Below are 25,279 nucleotides of genomic sequence, written 5' to 3' on the forward strand. Positions count from 1 at the left end.
GACCCCCCCCAAAAAAAATAAAGAAGTGTCTGGTTTTTTTTTTAGAGAGTCTCTGTAGCTACAGTTTCAAGAGGGCCTGGAGAGGAAGAGCCTAAGGTGGGTAGAGCTAGATGCCCTCCATTCAGGACCTGGCTCTTAACCCTTACTTGGTAGTGCTGCCATCCTCAACAACACTTAAACTCTCTGAGCCTCACTGTCCTTATCTATAAATTGGGGATGATATAGGTTGTAATACCTATCTTTTAGGGTTGTTCTAAGGAAAGTGTTTTATTGGTGAATTGTCAAGGCCTCCTGTCCAGGTAAGTTTTGTCTTTCCTGACCAGGACGTTTAGGAGCTGTTAAAATGTATCCTTGTTTGTCCTATGCAAGGGCTAGACTGTTGCTTGGCCAAGCCTACTTAGGAGACACTAAGTTCTCTTTGTAGCTTGATGGTTTTGTTGTCCAGAGTCAGGGAATGAACTGAGTGTACCTAGAGCTTCTCCCAAAAGACAATACCGTCCAGCCAAGAAACGGTTTTCTTGGGTGCCTGCTTTTTTGCAGGGTATCGGAATGGGGCACAGAGAAATTTAGTCCAAATCTGCTCCCTTCCCAGAGTCTTAGAAGGGGAGATGAGTATTCTTGGGTTTTCTTGGAGAGGCCCTGGCTTGGTCGTTAACTGAAGAGTCTCTCACTATGGAACATCCTTGTTTGTTTGTTTTTTTCTTGTGTGTGAATTAAAACAAAACAAAAGAAATCCAAAAGTTTAGATCAATTTAGTCCAAAAGCCTATCTGTGACACACTATTTAATTTGTTTCTTCTTCTTTTTTTAATGAGGTGTGTAAAATTGGTGCCTTCCTCCTGTTTCACAAAGACAAGGGCTTTCCAGAAGCACCCATGTCCATTCCTACGAAAACCTAGCAGAAATGGGATGAAGTCCAATGGCATCAACAACACCTTTGACCCCACTCCACCCCCACCCCTTTAAAATGGGGTCCACCCTGACCTTAGGTCTATCAAGAAATCAGACACCCTTGAATGTCATTTAGTAAGAGAGAGAGAAAAAATTTCAGCCCTCCCAATATCACCCAATATTTCCCCCATAGGAGAATCAGGAATAGGCATTTTCCTCTTTTCTCCCCTGTGCTGTCGTCCTGATGGGCACATGCCTTCCTTTCCTAGCAATGAGGGTGAGTTGGTAGCTTTGAAGCCAACCCACATGGGCCTGCACCAGGTGCCTGCCATAAAGTCTACTACAAAGGATGCCGAAAAGCAGATGCAATTATCAGACTTTTAGAGGGGAACTGTTCTCCGAGGCCCTTCCTTCCCAGGTGAGGAGCGCTGTCTTTTACTGAATAACTATATTGATGTTCATGTGGCATCTGGAACCACGGAGAGCCCCAGGAGGCCTCAGCGGGCATCTTACAGGAATTGCTTTCCCCTCATGGAAGCATAACCACATCTCCAGATGCCTTCTATCAGTGGCCCTGACCCAGAAGCTCAGGAGCATTGAAGCCTTTGGGGGCTAATGTGGGGGATGTTGCAGATGCACTGGGTGGAATGAATTACTTGCATTGGAATTTGTCCTCTGATAGATTTTGTTGTCATCAATGTTCTTCTGGGGTGGGGTAGGAGGGTTGGAGGCTGGGTGCCATCAGGGAGAAAGATTCAGGAACAACCCTGTAAAAAAGAAGTGTTTACATCCCAAGCCAAACTATAACATATAAGAAACATTGCAAATAGTGGTTGGTTTTTATTTCTTTTTTGGAACTTTTGAGAGGGTAGTTCATATCTCTATCTCTATTTTTATTTCTATCCATCTATCTATCTATCTATCTACCTATCTATATACACATACACATATAATTCTTGGGCTAACAGTTTTTAAAGTGCCCAGAGAATAGAGATTTGTCTTAGAAATGTTGACAATCAATTCTTCTCACTTGAATGGAGTTGGGTGGCCTCACCCCTTCCCTTTCTTATAAATACATCAGCTCAGGTCTGGCAAATGCCTCAAAAACCTGAGATGGGAACCACACCCGGGAAGCTAGTCCAGATAGTGTCTGCCCCAGGGTGGCAAGGAGCCAAGGGCAGTTTTCTTCTACCTTTTGTTGAATTCTTGAAAGAATTTTTGGCCTCACCCTCCCCACATATAGCTCCTTACAGTCTTAAAGTTGGGGGGAGCGGTCATCTGTTTTAAGCTACAGTCAACTCATTATTTCAAACCCAATTACCTGTTTAGAGGCTTAAAAAAGCTCCTTGACTTTCTCCTCATTTATTGCTTGCCTTTGGAGCATCTTAGTTCTGGGCAGTGTGATCCCTTTTCTCTCCCCTGACCTCTCCCCTCCAAAGATGAATAAAGCCATTGATGAAGTTAAGCTTCTTTTGGCCACTTGGATTCAACTCTGATCTAGTTTGGTAGGAATGAGGCTGGGATAATTGGGCTGAGAGTCACTGGAACTCCTTTATTCCTTATAGTCACAGATAAACTCAACTTATACACTGTTCTGGGCCTTGCCTTTCAGGGTTCCCGCTGAAGGTCCTTTCTCTCCTACTCTTAACAAGAGAGGCATGAGATACTCAACTGTCTTGGGAAACATACTCCAAACCTCTTATAAGATCCAGATGGACATAGTAGGTTCAGAAACCACCCCCCTCCTTCCCTTCCTTGCTGTGTTCATCTGGCCAATTAGTAATAACCCCGGTGCTCAATTCTCATCCAGTTGGGCCACTTAATCCCCACTTGAATTCCAGGGCAACTACTTGAGACAGCTTGAGTGTCCCTCTGAACTGTATATATAAATATAAGCCAAGGGTTGGACAAAGAATGGTGTCCATGCAGGAGAAATCCTGCAAATGTTGCATTTGGAAAAGTCTGACTTATGTCACTTCCCAAGCCAATTCGAAGATGAGCAGGCTGTAGAATGGGCTGATAGCTGGCTCAAAAGCTTCTGATGGGTCAATTCAGGTATTTGTTGAGTGTTTACTCTGTGCCCAGGCCTGCATTATCTATTGGGGTGAAGGAGAGAGATAGGAAGGATTTAGGGAAGGAAGGCAGCTTATCGATCACTTTGTTACCTCCCTAACCCTACTCCCCATCCACGTTCTAATGAAGGAAACCAAGGTCCAGAAGGAATAAGTGAGTAGGCCAGAGTCTAATAAATAACTAGAAAATAGTGTTCAAACCAGGTCTTTGATTCCAGTGCTTCTCCCCACCCCAAACCATACTCCCTGCTTTCAAGGAGTTCAAATTCTTATTGGAGAGGCTAGATCAATGTATATGAAACAGATGACTACGATCACTTGTGGAATGCTGTGCTATGGACAAGAAAAGTTATGGCTTCAGAAGAGGGAGACATAGTAAGGGTTAAGTATTCAGAAAAGGGAAAGATCAGTCTAGGATGGCAGGGCCAGGAATGACTCCATGGATCAGGAAGAACTTGAAGAATGAGTAGGTTTCATGAGACCATTCACTTTAGAGTGGGAAGACTGTTGAGTCCAGCCAGGCCAAAGCCTTCCTTTTTATTCCTTAGGTGACTAAGGCCAAGAAGGGATGGGTGACTTGTCAAAGGCAATAGAAGTAGGAAGAGGTAGAGTCATGATTTGAACCCAATAGTTCTGGCTCCACATCTAACAGGTAGAGAAGAATAGCAAGGGCATTTCAAGGAAGAGAAACAAGTTGAGCCCAGTTGGAGGTTGGGGTGTTAAAGAGATGTCATTCCACACTGGATTTTCCAGTGTGTCATTACAGAAGTCAACAGATCAAGTCACACATTCCTTCCTTCTATCGCTTTTGTGAGGGATTGAGAGGATCTCCCATGGGAGACAGGGACTCGAGCCCTGAAGCACGGACAACTAGGATTGTCCACCCAATATGGACTTTCCCTGAGAAGAGTCAGTTTGAGGAATCAGAGGGACAGAAAGGGAAGGGTGTGTAGGGCTACTGCTTCCCACTCCACCCATCCCCTGGGGTTTCCAGAAATAAGGGAAGCCCTTTCCTGATCCTTGAGATTCACTTCCACCCTTACCCTGACCCATCCACTACCTACCACCTACAGACATTGGAAAATGAGCCCTTACCTCACGGTCACTGGGAATATTTTGGAGTGTCTTGAGCCCAGCAGGAGAGCAGCTGAAATAATTTATTGGAAAACTCCCTTGATTCCTCTTCAGTGTTAAAAGGCTGACCAAAACAACCCAGCAGGCTAATATTGAATGCCATAAATTTAAGCCTGAGAGCTTTATCCCTTGAACCTTCCTGGCATGAGCTGTGGGCCTGCCTTCCCACACTCTGAGATGTGATTCACCCAAGGGGAGTTAGTGAAAGTCACTGGAGAGGGCCCCAAGGTAATGGCCAAGTCTTTCTCTACAGTCACCTGCTTCTGTTACTGAACACCCCTGATCCTTGGAGCCCCAACTTGGGATCACATTGGGAAGATCAGAAGTATCATCCACCACTGGAGCCAGAGCTAGAACCTTAAGTCCTTCCCCCCACTGCCATTTTCTTCCTAATACTCATCCTTTGTGGGTGTCAATAGTCCTACTGGACTTATATTTGTTTGCACTGCAGAAATAGGCCAACCTCTTCTTCCCACTCTCCTCATCTTGCTTCCTGGTCAAGCTCAAAAAGGTTTAGGAGAGGCAAGTGACAGGATCTTCTTGCTCCCTTCCCACATTTTAGCCCACTCGGCTACCAGAGGAGACAGTGGAGTAGCCCTTACGTAGGACTTCTATCCTGAATGAGGCTTCACAACCATGGCTGAGCAAAAGAAAAAATGGGCTGGTATGATTTGGAAGTCTTTCCAGTCTTAGCTTTCCAGTCGGCTCAGCCCAAGTATTGCTAGCGTCTAGGCTTTTCTTCATAGAATTTTGGGGGGACCTTAGATAGAACCTCAGAGGTCATCAAGCCCCACCTCCCTCAGAGTTGGAATTGACCCTGCAGCATTCTTCACTGGATTCTTCATGGAATGACACCTAAATGCTGTCAATGATAAGGAATGAGGAAAAGATCTAAGCTTTGTCCTTTGCTTTGGCCATTGAAGGCCTTTCTTTTATGATCTGATGGGTGATAGGAGTGCATACCTAGGAGGAATCATCTAGAAGAATGCCTGTCCCCCAGATTACAGGTTGGGAAACTTGGGTTCCATAGATGGCAAGCTACTTAATTGAAGTCACATTGTTCCCAACTTTGTGTGTGTGTGTGTGTATGTGTGTGTGCGTGGTGACACAAAAAAAAATAGGCAGCTGGGTGGTGCAGTGGATAGAGTGCCAGGCCTGGAGTCAGGAAGACCTGAGTTCAAATCTGACCTCAGACACTTACTAGGGATGTGACCCTGGGCAAGTCATTTAACCCTGTTTGCTTCAGTTCCTCATCTGTAAAAAGGAGCTGGAGAAGGAGATGGCAAACCACTCCAGTTATCTTTGTCGAGAAAACCCGAAATGAGGTCACAAAGGAGTCAGACATGACTGAAACAACTCAACAAACAAAAAAAGATTCTTAGAATTCTCCTGATAGTATTTGTTATTATAGTATCCTTTGATTTAGAAAAAACATAGATGACAGAAAGTATAGATTCAATGACGTAATGTAATGGCTCCATCTTTTGTAAACAGAAATAGCCTCTATGTAGAGTTGAAAAATAGTACTTAACTGAGAGACTCGGGCAGCCTAGGAAAGCTGAGTTTGTGAGTATTCACATAGAGATTGGTGGATGTCGTTGGAGTTCCTGCAGTTTGCATCCTCATTTCTCCAGTGCTCGGTTGCCACTTGTGGGCACTTTGGTAACTTTTGCCCTTACCTCCTCTGCCTTGGAGGCGATGAAGCTGGAGAGGGTCAAGAGTTCCAGAGATGCTTGCCAAAGGTCAGCAAAGGTGCAGGCTAGAACCATCCACCTCTGTGCATTGGAGCCCTTTCAAACTTCCAGAGGCACTAGGTGCCTTCAGCAGACAGTGCTCAGAAACTCAGGGCCCTGTGAAGCTTCCTGTTGATGGCAGTAGAATCTTTAACTGCGATGCTAACAACAACTAAGCGTCAGGGAGCGAGTGTCCAGCAGAGGGGATCAGACAGCCTGGATTTGGCGTCTCATCTGATAGACACCTGCTTAGGGAAGAAATCTCTCCTGAGTGTCCTCATGGAGCAAGAAACTGAGTTAGGGGCCAAGTTAGGGCCCTCCTGGGTGCTTTGGACCAAGCTTTTAGCAGGCCCTGTTTGAATATATCCAAGAATGCCTGTCAGTTGCCCTTTTGGAATGCTCTCATCTATCCTCTGATGGGGCAAGCAGACAGTTTAGGACACTGTTTCGGATGGTGGCTGGCCTCAGTGGGAGGCTGTCCTGTTGTTCCCTTGTGGGCCTCCTTGGGTGGCCAGCACTGCACACATCTCTGTCATCAGGAAGGAGGGAGGAAGGCATCTCTTTCTCACATGATCCGCTGAAAAGGGACACTTTGTGTTAGTTGCTCAACCCTGCTTTCTTGTGTTTATATCCAGGAGCCTCCTGCTATTATGGGATCAGGGCTGCTGGGCCCCCCTGGCCTGGCATGAGCCCCTGCCAGCCTGGGAACCCAAGTCAACATGACTCAAGCCAAGCCTGAGCTCCTGTCTGATGTTGGCACTGAGAAGAGCCTTGAGCTTGGGGGTCATTCCTTCCTCTCTCTCTAGTTGTCTAACCCTGCGCAAATTCCTTCCCCTCCAGGGGCCTCTCTAAAATGGGGACAGAAATATTGGCCTGACTGAACTCCCAAGGGTGGCTGGGAGGAAAGTATATTGTGAAATTCCAGTAATGTGACCTAGAGAGACAGTGATCAAATGTGTGATTCACTGGTATAGGGAATTCCCAGGTGAAGAAACACCCTCCACCAGGGTCACACCAGCAGTACATGTCAAAAGACACAACTTGGCTTGGAAGCCAGCTTGACATTGCATCACAACACGTAGTAGACAACACAACGTAAACAGCGCCTGGCTCATTGTCATTGTCACCGTTGTTCAGTCATCTAGTCATGTCCAACCCTCTGGGACAGCTCTGTAGACTATGGGGTTTTCTTGGCAACTTGGTACATAAAAGGCACTTAATGAATGTTTGTTAATTATTATGTACCTTGATTATAACCAGGCATGCATTAAGACTGAACACGATTACTGACCAGCTATTTAGAGACCCCTCAGTAGACTTGCAATCCCGCTGGGTCGTGTGATCTGGGTTCAAAACCTGGCACTGCTGCTTCTTAGCTGTGGGTTGGCCAAACTGCTTAATCTTCCTGAACTTCAGTTTCCTCATCTGAAAATGGGGGTAGTCATAATTATGCTCCTTCTACCCCAAAAGGTAATTGCAAAGAATATGATTTGCACCTCTTAAAGCCCTATACAAGTGGCAGTTGTTAGAACTGGTGAGTTGACACATGAACATGGCTTCATGGGAAAAATAGAAATGTTAGTTAAGGAGATATTTTATTCACTGGTGCTTAAAAACAGTTGTGAAACATGGCTGCTATCCTCGTTTCCATTTCATGAGAGTTGACAGTAGCTCTGCTGCTCTGATTATGATGGCTGGCTGGATAGCCCCTTTGAGGATGGAGTGCTGGGGAGGCATTATTCAAGACAAGCCTAACCAAAAGGGTCCCTCCTTCTCTAAGGGAAATCAGCCCTTCCCCAAGGAATACTCCTCCACATCATTGGCATATTGGATTCTCCAGGGACCTCTCTTCCCCTGTTCTCACCTTGAAACCATCAAAATTTTGATGCCCAGGGCCTAAAAGGTGGCAGTTTCCTGCTGACTTTATAATTCAGCCCAAAGCTAGAACTACTAGGTGAAGCCTGGTTCTCCTTTAGCTTGTTTAATCCAATCCTTAAGGCCATTTGAAGTCACAGAACCTCTGAATTCATCATCGGTACCTTGAAAGATTATCTAGGCCAACCTTGGAAACTGAGGTCCAAAGAAGGTAGCTAACTTAGTCAAGGTCACAGAGACAGGAGACGACAGAGCTAGCCCTTGAGCCTAGGATTTTTGACCTCTTTCTCTTGTCTCCAGAAGCCTCTTTTGGAGTATGTGACCATGTGGAAACCAGCAGGGTACCTACCCTTCCTTAAGCCCAGGCTGCCTATGCTGTCCCCAGACCCCTCCAACGAACTGACTTTGGAAAATACCTGCAGCTAATGTGGAGTCATCTAATGAGTCCTTTATCCCAAGATCTTTCCGCAAACCACTGGGGAGAGACGTGCACATATAATTAGGCTAGCTTTATTAGAATCAAAGGAGTGAGTCATATTCACAAACTCTTCTTCTATTCAATCTTCTCTTGCAGCTGTTGGGAGGCAGAGCTAATTGTTGGATACTTTAGGAAGGGGGGGGAGGGAGGGCGGAGTGGGGAGGAAGCATTGTATAGACTTAGTGCCTTGAGGTCGGGGTGTGTATTTTCCAATTGTTACCTCTGCTATTCTCCAGGGGAGCCTGGGCTCCATTATGTGGCTGGATTGGGGTCAAAAGGAAACTATTTGACCCATACTTGGAACTTACTTACATTGTTGAGAGCTTGCTGGACGGCAGCTGAGCCATTCGACTAAAAACAGACATTCAGACTATTCCAGGATCCACCCTGGAATGAATCATTACTATTCTTGGACAAGAAAACAGCTAAGTCCTCAGCCCCTTGTCTGGGGCAGGCAGGAGGCTGGGATGCTTTCTCTCGGCTCTTTCTGTAGCTAAGGAGGAAGGCGAGTGATTCCTAGAACATTGGAATTGGTACCCCTGCCTTGGGGAGAGCAAAGACCACCTTCTCCACCCCCATAGAGAGAATTGGGAGACCAGGGCTTTTTTTAGGCCCAACTCTGCCATTCGGTAACCTTTAACAAGCCCAGTAGATTTAAGACTATAAACTCCTCGAGGGCAGGGAGTTGTTGTTCGGTTTTTTATTTGTTATATAGTAATCCCAGCATCTACCAGGGTATTTTAGGGGCAGGAAAGCTTCTTTGAGACTAGAATCGGGGTTCCCAGTGTGAAAGCTGCTTTTCTCCAAGCTGAAAGCATGTAAAATATGACCTACTTTATGGAAACATTATGGTAGAAAAGAATGTCCATTGATTCTGGAATCAGAATACCTAAGGTTCAGATCCTGCCTTTGACCTTGGGAAAAATCATCTAACCTCCCTAGGCCTTTGATTGTATTGAATTGCTTGAAATCTGGGATTATGAGATTAGATGGCTTTATAATACACTCTCCTATAAATGCCAGCTGCTACCACTGGATGGTTCCAAAGGTCTATCCCAACGTTAGGATTTCATGATTCTCTCACCAGACAAGAGGCCTTGTTCTCATCCTAAAAAGGTCAGGCTTCCTCACTCCCATCCTGGATTCTGTAGGTTCTAGGACTGGTTTGTCAGAAACATATAACATTGAGTTAGCATGGTTGAACTCAAATCATTATTCAACTAGCCTTTTTCAAGAACCTACTGTGTGCTTGGTACTGTGTTAGGGATTGTGGGGGATGGAGGGGAAAACAAGAGATATAAGACAAGATCTCCTTGGATAATGACAATAAATTTTGGATTTAGTCTTCCAGGAGAATGGGAGATGTGGGAGATACCCTGCATTCCACTGTAGATAGATTATGGCAAATGAGATGCTTCTGGCTGGAGAATTTTGAGTTCTCCTAAAGAAGAAGGCCTTCTGGAAATCCCTGGCTTTCTTAAGTTACTGTAGTATTCATGAGGATCTCTAATAAAGCCTCAGTAGCTTGAAATGGACATTGGTTTCCCATTTAAAAAATGTGTTTTTCTCCCTAGCAAGCAGCACTTTGCTTTCTTCCCTTTGAAGGAGTCACCGGAAAGGCTGAATTGAATTGTACATTGATTTTAGATTAAGGGGCTGCCCAATTCGGTGCAGTATATGCAGCAGCAGAGTGATGTCTGGCCCACTCCTGGACCTGAATTCTCATTATCAAAGCCAATGGCCTCAGAGCACTAAATCAAGAAAATATTGTAATTGGTGGTGAGCGGAGGATTACAGAGATGCAGGGGAGAAAGCAGGTCATATTTCACACTCTTTCAGCTTGGAGAAAAGCAGCCTTTGCACTGGAAACCCCAATTCTAGTCTCAGCTTTGGCACTAACTGTGTGACTGTGGCTAAGTCCCTTCCTTCCTCTGGGCCCCACTGGCCTCCATTATAGTGAGAGGGTCGAATGAGATAATGATCTGTGTTACTACTATATCTCAAGGCCCTTCTAGTTGTAATGTTCTGTGATCATTGCCAATGTGGATTGTTTATTTCCAGGAAAAGCTGCATGCAGAACTCCATTCATTCAAAAATGGTGAACTAGGCAAAATATTGTGTGTAGATGTTCAAAAAGTCAAACATCACTAGCCTATCTTCACAACTCTACTCAGAACTTGCTACATATTGCATTCCCCAGGAGTCAAGGTAGCCCAGACTAGCTCTCATCCCATTTAGGCTGCCTTCTTCCATAGATTTCTATGAAATGCCTGCTGCCCCACCCCCAGAATCAATAGCATTTCTGTTCCCCATGTGACAGTTCTATACAAAAAGTTGAGGTACATAGCAGCTGCTCTGGGTTATTCTGGCCACCCAATTAAAAAAAAGGCACTATGAGGCCTCCCCGGTTAGAAAAGCACAGATCTTAGAGTTTGTTATTTGTGCTCACTGCCATCGTCAGCTCTCCTCAGTGCAGGGTCACCCAAGGGGGATTTCCACTCTTCTCGAGGAAGACATTTTAGCATCACAGAAGGAGCACTGAATGTGGAGACAGTTACCTGACATAGCCCACTATATCCGCCTTTGGCTAAGCCAACTGTTCAAACCATGGTTTCCTCTTCGGTTAAATGAACAGACTGGAATAGAATATTAGACAATCTTGATGGCCCCTTGCAGTTCTAAGTCCTACAATTTGGGCCTCAAGGTCAACACATGAGTCACTGGAGAAGGATCTCTATCATCCTTTTCATTTCTTAAATATTGGCTACTAGTATCAGAGTCTGACCTAGGAAAAAGACTGTCTTTTATCCATAGAGCACCTTCTAACTTTACAAAGCTCTATTATATCTCTCCTCTTAGTTTATCTTCCTTATACCTCCCTGAGAAATGAGTTGAGATGGATAGGTGTTAATTGATATTCCCATTTCACAGAAGAGAAGACTGAGGCTTAGTTGGCTAACTTTTCAACAGTCTCAGAGTACATTGACCTATACTGCTTTTTAGGTGTATACAAGTTGTGTATGCCTGTGGAAATTTGGAAAAACTAGTCTTGGAGGGTGCCTTCATGTAAGGGCTGCATCCCAGGAAGGGGTAGTATAATTTAGTGGGAGGTGGACTGCATTTGTGGTTAGAGGACCTGAATCTGAATCCTAGCTCCACTCTTTATTTACCTGTGTGATCCTGGACAAAGTACTTCTTTTCCTTCTTTGAGCTTTTCCAGTGTAAAAAGAGGACATCAGAACCGGTGGCCTCCAAAGCCTCTTCCAGCTCCAATGTCCTGACATCTTCAATTTAGTTTCCTTCGAAGAGCATTCATTAAGTACTAGGCACTGTTTTAGGTGCTGAGGATACAAAACCAAAAGTGAGAACAGCTCCAGGCCATAAGGAACTTACTTTTCTACTTGAAGTAGGACAGTACTTACTTTTAGAAACAAATGTAAGATTTGGGGATGCAAAATATTAACAACTGGGGTACAGGGATTAAAAAAGGCATCATGTTGGGGGGGTACTTGAGCTATGCCCCAAATGGAACTAGAGCTTCTAAGAGGTCAAGGTGAAAGGGAGAACATTCAAAAAATAAGGAGAGTGAAGGGCCCAGTGCCTATTTTTTTTAAAATTATTTTAAATTTACGGAATGAAACAAGCATTTCCATAACATAGTATAATAAAAAAGATGATTGCACATGAAACTGTAAGTCTGTTATGTACAATTTACTATTTCTTCTAAATATATAGTAAAGTTATCATGTGAATTTCTTTTCTTCCCCCAAGCCTTTACATGACTGTGTAAATGATCCTTTGGCTACCCTGTATTTTCATTAGTTATCCCTGAGAATCTTAATGAAACCAAATAGGAGAAAGCGTAGTATTATTTGGATCCTTTCTGACCATAAGGATTGGGCTTCCCATCATAGTGGTAACAGAATAATATTGGGAACCATGACAGCAGTGATTGATTCCCTCAGGGTCTTGGTAATTAGGCAGGGAGAGGAAGACAGGACACTTGGAGACTTCAGGGGCCAAATGGGATCTAGCCAGCTCCCTACTCAAGTAATGAGCCATCACCAACCACTTTGGCAATCATCGATATTAACTATATCTGGAAAGTGCCTGCCTCTCTTAGGGGTGCTTATTCTAAAATGCCATCCAAGATTTGTTTAAGTGTGAAGAGCACTGGACTAGGTGTCTAGTAATGGAAGTCACAGAATCTCCGAAGTGGAAGGGACCTCAGAGGTCATCTAGTCCTGCCTGTACTTGACTGAGAATTCTTACAACATCCCTGACAGGTCACCTTTTTTACAACATCCCTGACAGGTCATCTGTCACCTTTGCCTGAAAACTATAGTGTGTGGGAAGCTACTTGCTCTCAAGGCAGTTCCATTCCACTTTGGACAGCTCCAATCATTAGTAGGTTTTTTTTTTCCTGACATCAAGCCTAATATTGCCCTCCTTTTAGCTTTCAACCATTGCTCCTAATTCTGCCTTCTAGTGTCAAGCAGAGTAAATCTCATTACTCTTCCCAGGATACTTGAAGAGGGCTATCACACCCATTCTCTCCACCTCCAGAGTCTTCTTCTCCAGGCTAAGTCCTTCATCCAATCTGAAATCATTTGACTTTGAAGTCAAGCCCTATGCCACCCTATTTAACCTCCTGGACACTCTAGTTTGTTTATCATTGTCTTTCTTAAAACATGAGAACCCAGAACTGAAAATGGCACTCCATATTTGGTCTGTATGTTTTAAAATATGAGACCTAGAACTGAAAACAGTTCCCTGCATATGGTCTGATGAGGGCAGCAAACAATAGAACTTTCTCTTCCCTAACCCTCTCTTGATGCCTCCTAATATTGCATTAGGATTTTGGGGTTGTTGTATCACTGTTGACTCATGGAATCTGTGTTCCACTAAAACCCCCTTCTCTTTTTCAGACAAATTGCTGTCCAACCATACCACCTTTGTCTATACTGTATCTTTTAAAACTTAAATGTGCAACCAATTATTCTTTTTATATTTCATCTGATTAGAATTGACCCAACATCCTATCTCTCTTAGGCTGAAGGTACAGCAGCCACTCTTACCACTGCTCCTAATATCGATAGGCATAGAAGCTTTAACCCACATTCTTTTCTTCTGGCCTAGGTTCACCCCTCCTTTATTGTTGCAATCATTCAGTCATTTTGTGTCCAACTCTTCATGACCCCATTTGGGGCTTTCTTGGCAAAGATACTGGAGTGGTTTGCCATTTCTTTCTCCAGCTCATTTTACAGATGAGGAAACTGAGACAAACAGGGTTTAAACAGGGTCAAACAGCTAGTGAATGTCTGAGGTCAGATTTGAACTCAGGAAGATGAGTCTTCCTGACTCTAGGCCTGGCATTCTACCTATTGCACCCTCCTTAAGCAGAGTAATCTCCTCATCCTCTCCTGGGGGTCTGGGGGGTGGGATGGTGTGGTGGGGTTCACCATAGTGATGTCAGACTTTTAGTGTAGATACCAGGTAAGCTTTAGCCATACTATAGCTCTGAACTCTGGAACTCAAGGGGCCTACCCTTCTCAGCTTCCCCAACAGCACAACCTCTAATATGTTTTTGTACCCCGTCATTTAGTCTGTTAGCTACATGCATACAGGCATGCCTCATTTTATTGCACTTCATTTATTGGGCTTTGGAGATTTGCATTTTTTCCAAATTGAAGGTTTGTGGCAACCCTGCATCCAACTCATATCACGACTATTTCTAATAACAGCATTTGCTCACCTTGTGTCTCTCTGTCACATTTTGTTAATTTTTGCAGTATTTCAACTTTTTCATTATTACTGTATCTGTTAGGGTGATCTGGGATCAGTGATCTTTGATGTCACTGTTGTAAATTGTTTTAGGGCACCATGAACCATGCCCACATATGACAGTGAACTTATGGCATGTGTGTTTTGACTCCTCCATTGACCAGCTGTTCCCCATCTCTCTCTCTTTTCTCAGGCCTCTTTATTCCCTGAGATACCACAATATTGAAATTAGGCCAATTAACGACCCTACAATGGCCTGTAAGTGTTCAAGTGAAAGAAAGAGTTGTACGTCTACCTCTCAGTTTAAATCAAAAGCTAGATATGGTAAAGCTGAGTGAGGAAGGTATGTCAAAAGCTGGGATAGGCCAAAAGCTAGGCCTCTCACTGCAAATGGTTAACCAAGTTGTCAATACAAAGGAAAAGTTCTTGATGGAAATTAAATGTGCATTTTTATTTTAGCAATTAAGCATTTTTAATTAAGGTATTCCTTTAGATATAATACTATTGCACACTTGGACTACTTTTATATGTACTGGGAAACCACAAAATTAGCATGATTTGCTTTATTGTGATAGTCACTTTATTGTGGTGGTCTGGAATCTAACCCACAATATCTCCAAGGTATGCCTGTAATTTGAAAAGCATGTTAATTGCCCCTTTATCCGAGTCATCCCTAAAAGTGTTAACTAGCCAAGGGCCAAGCACAGATCCCTGGGCCACACCACTCTATACTTTTGAGTCTGGTGCTCCTGTTAGTGCTATCACTGAGTCCACATCACTCAGTCTTTCACCTACATGGATGAGAGAACTCAAAAGTATATGCAAGATAACGTGGGAGGGATCAGAGGCTTGGCAGACACTCGCTCTAGGCATCTCGAGGATGGTCCCAGAGACTTTGCTGTCTTGCCAGATGGCCAGAGCATGAACTGATTTTTCTCTCTGCCTCTGTTTCTCTCTCACACCTTAAAGGCGAAAAGTGTTGAGCCTGTCCAAGGGAATTGATCAGGTTGGCTCTCTGAAGTGGGACCTGGCCCTCTGCCTCCTCTTGGTCTGGACAATTTGTTTCTTCTGCATTTGGAAAGGAATCAAATCAACCGGGAAAGTAAGTCATGCTTGGTTTCTGTGTTCATTTTCTTTGGGGGGGGTGGGGGAGGGAGGTTTCTGCTGCTACTTCTCTCTTCCTAATTCACCCCTTCCCCCACCTTTATAAAATAGCTCTCTAGAGTGGGTCATTGAAGAGAATCATTTTAAGCCAACATCCTCAGTAGGAGAATCAAAGGTAAAGACTGACCTGCCTTTGATGTTCTCTTACTTTCATTTTCAGTGAATGCCTTCCTCCCGCTGATCATTCTGGTATCTGTGCTGCAGAGCCTTAGCACAGGGCCTGGTGCATAGTAGGGACTTAATTCCTTGAGCCCTCAGAAAAGTCGGGATTGGTTGTTGATTGGCTACTTAGCTGGTGATCCCCTTCAATGTTTCTTCTCCCTGGAACATTCACATGTTGATATGGGACTGAAACAGAATAAAAGGGCCTAAAGATCTCTAAGGGTAAATTTTCTAGTAGAGGGGTAAGTGAGAGGGGGCTTGGGAATGTCTCAGGCTAAGTCAGGCCTTTCTAGTACTCCTCAGATCACCCAACACACGGGCCAGTCTAGACCTATTACTTCAAATCCGCTGGCATATTTTGGAGTGGCCAGAATCAAGAATAGGGGTTCTTACACAGAGGGGATCTCCAAATAGATTTCAGGGATGTCTGTGACCTTGGATGGGGGGAAAATTATATCCTCATCTTCAGCGAGCCTTAAATCACTTCCTGCAATTATTTAAAAATGTGATTCTGAGAAGGGGTCCCTAGGAATCTTCAAACTGCCAGAGGTGTCCATGAAACCACAAAGTTTAAGAGCACCTACCTAGTACAGACTCCTAGACTCCCAGCTGCAATGAAGCTCTGACTCATCTGACCTAGCTAAAGGAATCCCCTCTGTACCTTGAGGAGAGACAGCTCTCAAGTTAACAATACCTGGTGTGATATCCTGTCTCCCATGAACAAATTTAATAACTCCATAGCTGAGCTTCCTCATCTCTTAAATGTTAAGATGACTTCTAGTTTGAATGCCTGTGATAACCAACAGATGGTCAGCCAGTCTCTGCTTCATCATGTCTAGTGATGGAGTGCTCACCACCTCGCAAGACAAATTCATGTGTTCTACAGATGCCCCAGATTTTCTTCATAAAAATTGGATAGTGCAGTTAAGGGTTATTATAACTCTTTAGGTTACCTGGTTCTTTTTCTTGCTTGATGGTTGATGTGCCACAATCCTTGGCCAAGGTACCATCCTCTTCCATGCCTTAACTTCCACCATGTAGGAAAATAAAACCAAAAAAAATGTTATTTGTGGAACATGTACTTCTCTCTGGCCATGTGTTAGATGTTTGGAAGGATTTAAAAGAAGGATAAGATATCCTTCCTTCATGGAGCTTATGGTCTAGATGGGAAGATAAGAAAAACAAATCAAGTGCCAGACAGGATGGCCAGATGGCCAAGATGGCTGGACAGTCAGTGGCCAAAGTGTGTGGTCTTACACCACAAACAAGCAGAAAACCAAGATTGGATCCCAGGGCTCCTGGTCCAGTGTCCTTTCCATTGTATCTTCCTTCCTCTCCTCCCTGGGGCATTTTCTATTCTAGTCTCCCAGAGGTGAGGGCATGGTTCCCACATACATGGTAACCTCTGGGAAGAATGGAACAATAACTTTGCTTCTGCTTCTGTGGAGCATGGCCAATACACATATGGTCAGAGTTTTGGGATTTCCTTGCTCTCAGAGAACATTGAATCATCTGCCTGTCACCATCTGGTCAACATGCTAGACCTTTCCTCCCTAGAACTGCTAGATTCTCTACAGAACTGGCCCTGAAGCTATTCTTTGAGGTCTCTAGACTGGCTGAAAGATGTCAAGTTGGATATTGGAATCAATCTTGAGAGTCACAGGTATTCAACCAAGTGGCATCTCTCAACTCCAGAATGAGACTCGTCCTGATACTGTGTGGTAGGAACAAATTGTTCTTGCAAAGCCACATGTTGAGAAATTTTGAGCGTGTGGGCTAGTGAACAAAGCCCAGAATTCTGATGTCTGGGTTGCCTACCATTAACTCATTGTAAGACACCAGACTAGTCACTACCTTATCTCCTTTGGTCTCGGTTTCCCCATCTGTAAAGTGAAGATCGTTGGATATTGATCATTTAGCTTAGCTCTCTCATTTGGGACCCAAGTCTCCTCAAGTAGCAAGTAACAGAGCCAGGATTCATGCTCAGGTCCTCTGACAACACAATATCATCATAATCGACAACAACAAACATCTATATGAAGCTTTAAAGTTTGTGGAGTGCTTTGTATGTGAGCTCCTTAATGCTCATTTGATCGATATTTGCAAAATAAAATGTATCTACCATGCACATTACACTATTAATAGGGCATTGAAGGATGCCATTCCATTCCAAGAGCCCTTTAGAAAGCTTCTCTTGTGTGTATAACTAAGGCCATGCTGAGCACTTGGGCAGATGCAAGGTTCCCATAAGGCATGAAAATGTGGCAGAGCAGATGTAGGGCTGGATTAAGAGCGATGAAGATCTGGGTTCGAATCTTACTCCAGACATTTACTTACTGTGTAGCCATGAGCGCAAAGGATCTTTGATTCACAGCTGGAAGGGAACCACGAGGCACTCCAGCACAACCACTTCATTTTACAGATGGGGAAAATGAGTCTCAGAGAAGGAAGATGACTTTAGTTTCCTTCTCTGTAAATGGAGAATTGTTGTGAGGCACCCACCCCACAAGGCAGTGCTTAGGGTCAAACCTTAAAATGCTGCTTATATATGAGTTATTATTCTGTTGGGAATAAGATGCATACTCTGTCCTCCACCAGAGGCAATTTAGTCTATCTGATTTTGCAGATGAAGAAACAGAGATCCAAGGAGTTTCCGGGAGTTGTCCAGGGTCACACAGGTATTGCGGGTCAAAGATTTGAACCCATCCAGGCCATCTGGCTCCAGAGTGAGGGCTCTTTCTGTCATCTAACAGTTGGAGCTGGCTTCGTTTCCATCATTTGCCACGTGAGCTACTGAAGTGCCAAGAGATACTTAGCCCTCAGTAAGGCAGTGTCTGACTTGACCAATGAGTTCAGACAACAAATCTCTGCCCCAGGCGAATGACTGGCCACTTCATGGAATCACGTGCTTGCTTTGGCATGCAGGCCATGCAGTTGCTAGGCTCCTGCCTTCTTAGAGGGGCTGATAGTGTACAGGGAAAAGTTCACTGACTTTCAGGAGTCTGAAGACATGGGTTCTAGTCCTCATTCTCCTTGGGCTAGTCACTTATTAATAATAGCTCATGTCTCTAATTTAAAAGGGCAGTTGGGACACACCACTGGTGGTAGATAAGGAAATTGAGGTTCGCGGGGAGGGGTAGGGGGAGTGGTAAAGACTTGTGTGCCCCTACATAGCAAGCTGATAGCCAAGCTGGGATTGGACCCAGGTCTTCTGACACCAAGTCTCGTGATCATTACATGGCTCCAGCCTGCCCTTAAAGTCCTCACATGAAACAATGCAGATGATAAGTTCTACTTGACCTGCCTCAGGAACAGAGAACAAATGACAGGGGAAGAAGGCAGTCACTAGGCTTTGCTGCCCCTCACTGGTGTGAATTTGTGATTCCCAAGGTCCCTTCCCACAGTCCTTCCTTACCTCACCTTCTGGCAACCTGGGCCTAGGAAACAAGGGTGTGGTTTGACTTTGTGGTTACATATACACAAAAGAATGTGTTTGACTAAGTTGTTTCTTCTCACACCCTAAAGGCTTTTCTGGGTTTTTCATGAAAGTGAAAAGAATGCAAAAGATTACTGATTGTGGTTGTGACTGGGGTCCCCTCCTCCACTCCCCCAGACTTTGAATTTATCAAAGTAGGGAACTCCTGGTGTGGAAGCTTCCTTTACCAACGGACATTGGCAATTCACCTGAAAATCCTATTATAGTATCAGAGTTACCTGGGACAGGTATATGAGAACATAGAACCTCAGAACCAGAAGAGACCTTAGACTATAGAATATTATAACATGGAGGAACCTCAGATCAAGGAAGATTAGAACTAGAAGGGACCTTGAAAATTACAATAATAGAGCTAGGAGAGACTTTAAAATATAGAATGTTAAATCTTGAAGGAACCTTAGAACAGAGAAAATTGGAGCTGTAATAGACCTGGAAAACCCAAATGTTGGAGATAGAAAGAACCTCTGAATACAGAATGTTAGAACTGGAAAGGGCCTTAGAACACTGGTTTTCAACTCATCCAAATGATCCCTACAGGTTGTAGATTGACCCAGGAAACCACAAAATAACATTCTTCGTGTTGTATTTTTCTTTATTTTGTTAAACTTTTCCCCGTTATATTTTATCTGTTTTCAGAGCTTCACTCTGGAGTTTGGCACCTCTGCCTTAGAACATGGACCTTTAGACCCAGCAGGTGCCTCCTCAGGCTCATCGGGTCCAAGCCTCTCATTTTAGATGGGGGTGGGAGGTGGAGACCCAGAATGAGCAGGTGACTCACAATTCCACAGTCAATTGAAAGAGTGGATCTAGAGTGGAAGGACTCACAAGTCTTCCTATTTCATAGACTCTTCAAATTGGAAAAGTCCATCTGCTAGCCCTAACTTTTTTTTTTCTGTGTCTTAGAGCCCTCTGGCAATCTATTGAAGCCTATGGACCCCTTCCTTCTCAGAATCATGTTGTAAAAGAATTGAAGAGAATTAAATTTCAGTTAGAAGTTAATAAAGCTCAAGATGCATTTTCTCCCCAACACCCCTGATCTATCCCAACCCTCCCCCATCTCCCATTTTATGCAGGGGGTAACTGGGGAAGATCACATGGTGACTAATATAACAAGATTCTAACCCCAGCTCTTCCATTATATTAGTCGTATTATCTTATGCTAGTAATTTCTTTCTTGTTTCCTGACTTGTAAAGTGAGGGGATGACAAGAGATGATCTCTTAGATGCCTGCTGGTTCCAAGTGTCTATAAGACTCCCATGACTTACCCAGCTAATCCCACAGCTACTAACTGGCCGAGCCTGGGCCTAGAACCCAAGTCTCTTGGCTCCCAAGCCAACATTCTTTCCTTTTCATGTTCTCAGGGTAGAAGCTAGCCCTGTTGAGTTCTCTGCTCTGCTGGGCCATGAGTATTTAAATTCTAAAGACTTAAACTACTGTGAAGGATTGGTTGATAGAACGGAAAAATACCATGCCCTGTGAAAAGGCCTGATAGGCTTTACGCCACCAGTATTGTGGTGCCCCTGGCTTTGGCTTCTCCTGGAACAACTCCCCTAGGACATATTTAAAAAGCAGGAGAGTGGGTCTCAAGAGCTTTCCCTCCCGATCAGCCAATTTTGCAAAACAAAAATATATTTTAAATGAGGCGACAGGGATATAATTACAAAGGGGGAGCCTGTTTGGCTCCGGTTTAAATACACATACACACAAACACAAGACAACACAACAAAAGGGAAAATTTGCAGACACATGATCACCAGCACCCCATCCCCCTCACTCCTCCAGAAACAATAACCGTAACCACCACCACCCCTCACCCTAGACACAAAACCCTTTTGCAGCAAGCAGAGATTGCCTGGCACAATAGTGTGGGCCCTCGAAGCCTGCAGGCTTTGAAGTGCTTGCCCAGCAGAGTCTGAGGAGTCCATTCATGGCAGGCAGCTATTGTCTTGGGCAGTCTGCACGTCTCCAAGGTTCCTGGGATGGGGCTGGGCAGGAGCTGGCTACTCATGGACATGGGGGAAGCCTGTCTTCAGGAAGGGAGGAGGGGAAGAGGCTTTGGGGGAGTTTTGTTTGTTTGTTTTTCTCTCGAGCATTTCATAAATTGATGTAAGATACCCCAGCCGCCCCTCAGGGAATTATGGGAGTTCCCCTCCCTGGAAGAGCCAAGAAAACTGAAGCCATGGAATTTGATTGCCAGAAGGGGCCTTAGAGATCATTTAGTTTATGGCTCAGAAAGGGTGTTTTTTTGTTTTGTTTTGTTTTGTTTTTATTTCATTCATTGACTCAGCAAGACCCAGCACAGTGGCATAGCAAGAACCCTGAACTTGGAGTCAGGAGACCTAGGTTTGACTTCTTGCTCTGTCATTTAACATCTGCATGAATGTGGTCATGTTATCATGCTTTTCTGGACCCATTTCCTCCTCTATAATTTTACCTATGATTTTATTAGTGGAGGGGGAACTCCTGGTTGCCAGTGATGCCATTGTATGACCTTGGCCAGGCTTTTTTCATTTCCTGGATCTCTGTTTCCTGTAAAATGAGGAGATTGGACTAGATGGTCCCTGAGGTCCATCTGACTGATTTCGAACTCAGAGTCCTAGATAATTGTCCATGGCACTCAGGTGTTAAGCAACTTGTCTTTGGCCACACAGCTAATGAATGTCTGAGGTAGAACCTGAACCTCTATCTTCCTGATTCCAAAGATAGCCTCCCTAACCATTATACATACTGCCTCTCACGTGTAAGACAGTGGTAATAATACACCTAAGCTACCATACTTCATAAGGTTGTTATATGGGAAGCACCTTGTAACTATTAAAGCATTAGAGAAATGGAAGCCATGTAAATGGTAGACATAGATAACCTTCCTATACCATGCAAGCCAGAGCTTTAGCCATGGAGAGAGATATAAAGACAAATGAGACATTTTGGTTTTTGTTGTTCAGTCATTTTGGTTGTGTCTCACTCTTTGTGACCTCATTTGGGGTTTTCTTGGCAAAGATGCTGGAGTGGTTTGCCATCTTTTTCTCCAGCTCGTTTTACAGATGAGGAAACTGAAAATGACTTGCCCAGGGTCACATAGCCAGTGAGTGTCTGAGGCCAGGTTTGAACTCACAAACAGGAGTCTTCCTGACTTCAGGCTGATACTCCATCCACTTCACCACCAATCTCTCGCCTATTAGGAGTTTATAACTAGTAACTGGGGGGAAAGTATGGACACAAAGCTATAATATAAAAGAAAGAAAGAAATGAGCTCAAGGGAGGGACTAATAAGGTGCTATGCAAAGTCAAGGGAGAAGGACCACTTTCTACTGCTGCTATCAGGGAAAGCTTCAAGGACTAAAATTTGAGCTGGGCCTTAAATCCTTTAAGGCTAAGATTTTCAGCAGGGAGAAGTGGGCAAGAGCCTGGAGTGCTAGTGCCATATTCAAAGATGGAGACCACAGAAAGTCATTCAGGGGTAAAGTAACTATTCTGACCAGATCTTTGGGCACTTAGAGAATTTTAAAGCTGGAGGGGATGTGAGACCATATTATCTGAGCCCATTATCTTAAAAGTGATGCAAATGGGGACCAGAGAGATGAAATGTCTTGTTCTTGGTCACACTAAAAGCTAAAGACTGAGTTGGGATAGAAACTGAGGTCTCCTCAGGTCTCTGAAGTCAAGGACTTTTCCTCTCACCAGACTGTCTGTTGAATGGTGTTAGATTCTTTGGGACATGTGTTACCTAGTGCAGGTTAACAGATTTGTATTTTAATAGGGCTCTTTTGATTTAATTTGGGGAGCTCAAAATTCAAATGTCCAGGAATGGTTGGCCAATACAAAGTGGCCAACATTTAGGTGCAAAGCACTAACTAGAGTTGGGTCTCAGGTCAGCCTAATTTAGAAGGGGAACCAGTCTTCCTTGCTCAGACTCATTCGCTACAAGTGGCTCTTATTATCTTGGTCAAGTTTGTGTTTTTTTTTTTTTTTTCATGAGTCTGGGTCATGTCAGTGATCAGACATCTAAAAGTCAGAGCAGATTGATGGCGACCACACACACACACACACACACACACACACACACACACACACACATACTCTTTTGGTAGATACTCAGCTCCTACTTCCTAGGTTCAATGCTAAGCATGGAGGGGGCATGAGGCTTAACAAAATGTGCCCTCAAAGAACTTAAAATCAACTGTGGGAGCTCAGAATTAATAATATGCAGATAAATGGAACATGAATTAGTATGTGATTATGTTAGTGATTCCTACCTCTATTAGACAAAGCCCTCAGCTAATGAAAGTAGATTTGAGGACCTTCTGCTAGATGGATGTGGAACTTAGGGGGTTAATTCAGGGCTTAAAAAGGCCTTTTGATCTCACCACTTGTTGGAAATCTAAAATTTCCACATTGCTTCTTAGTCACATGTGGAGTGGAATCTCTCTGCTAGAGGCAGATCCTTCCTACACAGGATCTCAGGAGACTTGGGTTCTAATCTGAGCTCCACTACTAATTGCCTGTATGACCTTGGCCAAGCCAGTAAACTCCTTGAACCTCCATTCCCTCATCTGTAAAATGGAGTGAACAATAGCCTCTCTGCCTGCCTGATGAGATTGTTCTCATTTTGCATATGTGTTCTCATGGCCTAGGATTAGAAGATGGAATTTTTAAAAGGTTAGGGTATTGGGCAAAAAGCTGGGAATTGTATTTTGAAAAGGACATCAAAAGGGTGGAGAATATACAGAAAAAAATATTAATACCATACTAAGGATTTAGGGTAGCTAGGTGGTACAGTGGGTAAAGTGGCTGGACTTAGGAAGACCTAAGTTCAAATTCAACCTCATACAATTACTAGTTGTGTGACCCTGGGCAAATCACTTAACCTTCTCTGCCTCAGTTTTCTCATCTGTAAAATGAGCTGGAGAAGTAAATGACCAACCACTCCAGTATCTTTGCCAAGAAAACTCCAGATGGGGTCACAAAGTGTTGGATATGAGCAAACAACAACTAAATAACAAAACAAGGGTTTTAGATACATCTCCCAGAAACAATTTAATTTAATTTAATATTAATATCTGAATCAGTTCTAGTGAAGGGGGGGAAGGGGAGAGAGGAGAGAGGGGAGAGAGAGATGAGAGGAGAGAGAGATGAGAGGGGGAAGAGAGGGGGTGAGGGGAGAGAGGGGAGAGAGAGAAAAAGAGAGAGAGAGAGAGAGAGTGTGAGAGAGTGAGAGAGAGAGAGAGAGAGAGAGAGAGGGATGGAGAGGGAGGGAGAGAGATCCAAACTAGAGTTTCCTTATACCCTCAGATATATCCCTTATCACAAGAAGGTTTGAGGTGTAGAAACTTTTAAACAAGAAAAATCACAGTATGTTAAAGTTTAGAGGTTTTCAAACCATTGCCAACAAGAGTTACTATCTAGTTCTGGCATTTCCTTCAAGAAATCTTCTTCCAGTGAACATTATCATTGCAGTGTGTATGTGTATGTGTGTCTGTGTGTGTGTGTGTGTGTGTGTGGTAGGGGGAGGGGGGAAGGAGGAGAAGGTGGGGGTGGTGTTCAGGGGTGGGGGGGGTAGAATCATAGCATCATCTCTTCAGGAGATGGGGAAAGATGGTTGAGAAAGAGATGGGAACAGTTGTTGTCCTCAGTTGGGTAAATAAGCCCAGTAGCTTCAGGAGTTGAGGAAGGAGATGTGTCCAAAGCTTGGTTTCCATCTTAATCCTTTTCCTTCAGAAAAGACCCTTTGTCTTCAATCTATTACCCTTCTTTGTAGGGGGGAGGAGGTGTACATTTAGAATCAGCCTCTTGTATTTTTTCTTAATATTTCCAGTGACAACTGCACAAGGAGGTTTTTCATATCCTGCCACATAGAGAAGGGTGGCCAGGATGGTAGAGAGATAAGCATTTGCCATTTGAGGACTGGTTGAAGGAAGTGAGAATATTCAGCCTGGAGAAGAGAAAGAGAGGTGGGCAGGGAGATGATATCTATCTTCAGGTATTTGAAGGATTGTAGAATGACAAAGGGATTAAACTTAATCTATTTAGTCTCAGAAGCTGTGGAATAGAAGAAATAGAAGACAAAATAGAAATAGAAGAGTCAAATTTAGGCTTCATGGCAGGTAATAATAGCCGCTAACTTTTATATAGCATTTACTGTGTACCGGGCATTGTACTAAGCATTTTACAAATGATATCTTACTTAATTCTTACAATGACCCTGAGAGGTAGATGCTCTCATTATCCCCATTTTACAGGTGAGGAAATTAAGGCAACAGAGGGTAAGTGATGCGGCCAGAGTCACACAGCTCGTATCTGATGCAAGGCCCAAGACCCAAGGCTCTACCCACTTACCTAAATGCCTAAGGGAGGAGTGTGGGCTCTAACAGTGTTAGTAATTCATGAGTAGAATGGGCTGCCTGGGCAGGAGTGGGGGGGGGGGGGAAGAAGAGGTTAGTGGGCTCCCTCTCAATGAAGATCTTCAAGATGACCACTTTGGTAGATAGAG

General features: G+C 43.9%; 1 protein-coding gene across 1 annotated transcript in view; it reads left to right on the forward strand.

The window, feature by feature from the left end:
* SLC6A6 (solute carrier family 6 member 6) overlaps window positions 1-25,279 on the forward strand; it is a gene marked incomplete at its 5' end in the record, with an annotated part of 58,515 nt that overhangs the window by 420 nt on the left and 32,816 nt on the right. The window contains 1 exon segment of the mRNA XM_036737443.1: window positions 14,936-15,068. Coding sequence (XP_036593338.1) covers window positions 14,936-15,068 — 133 coding nt within the window.

The sequence above is a fragment of the Trichosurus vulpecula genome, chromosome 9, assembly GCF_011100635.1.
Source record: "Trichosurus vulpecula isolate mTriVul1 chromosome 9, mTriVul1.pri, whole genome shotgun sequence".
Classification (NCBI taxonomy): domain Eukaryota; kingdom Metazoa; phylum Chordata; class Mammalia; order Diprotodontia; family Phalangeridae; genus Trichosurus; species Trichosurus vulpecula.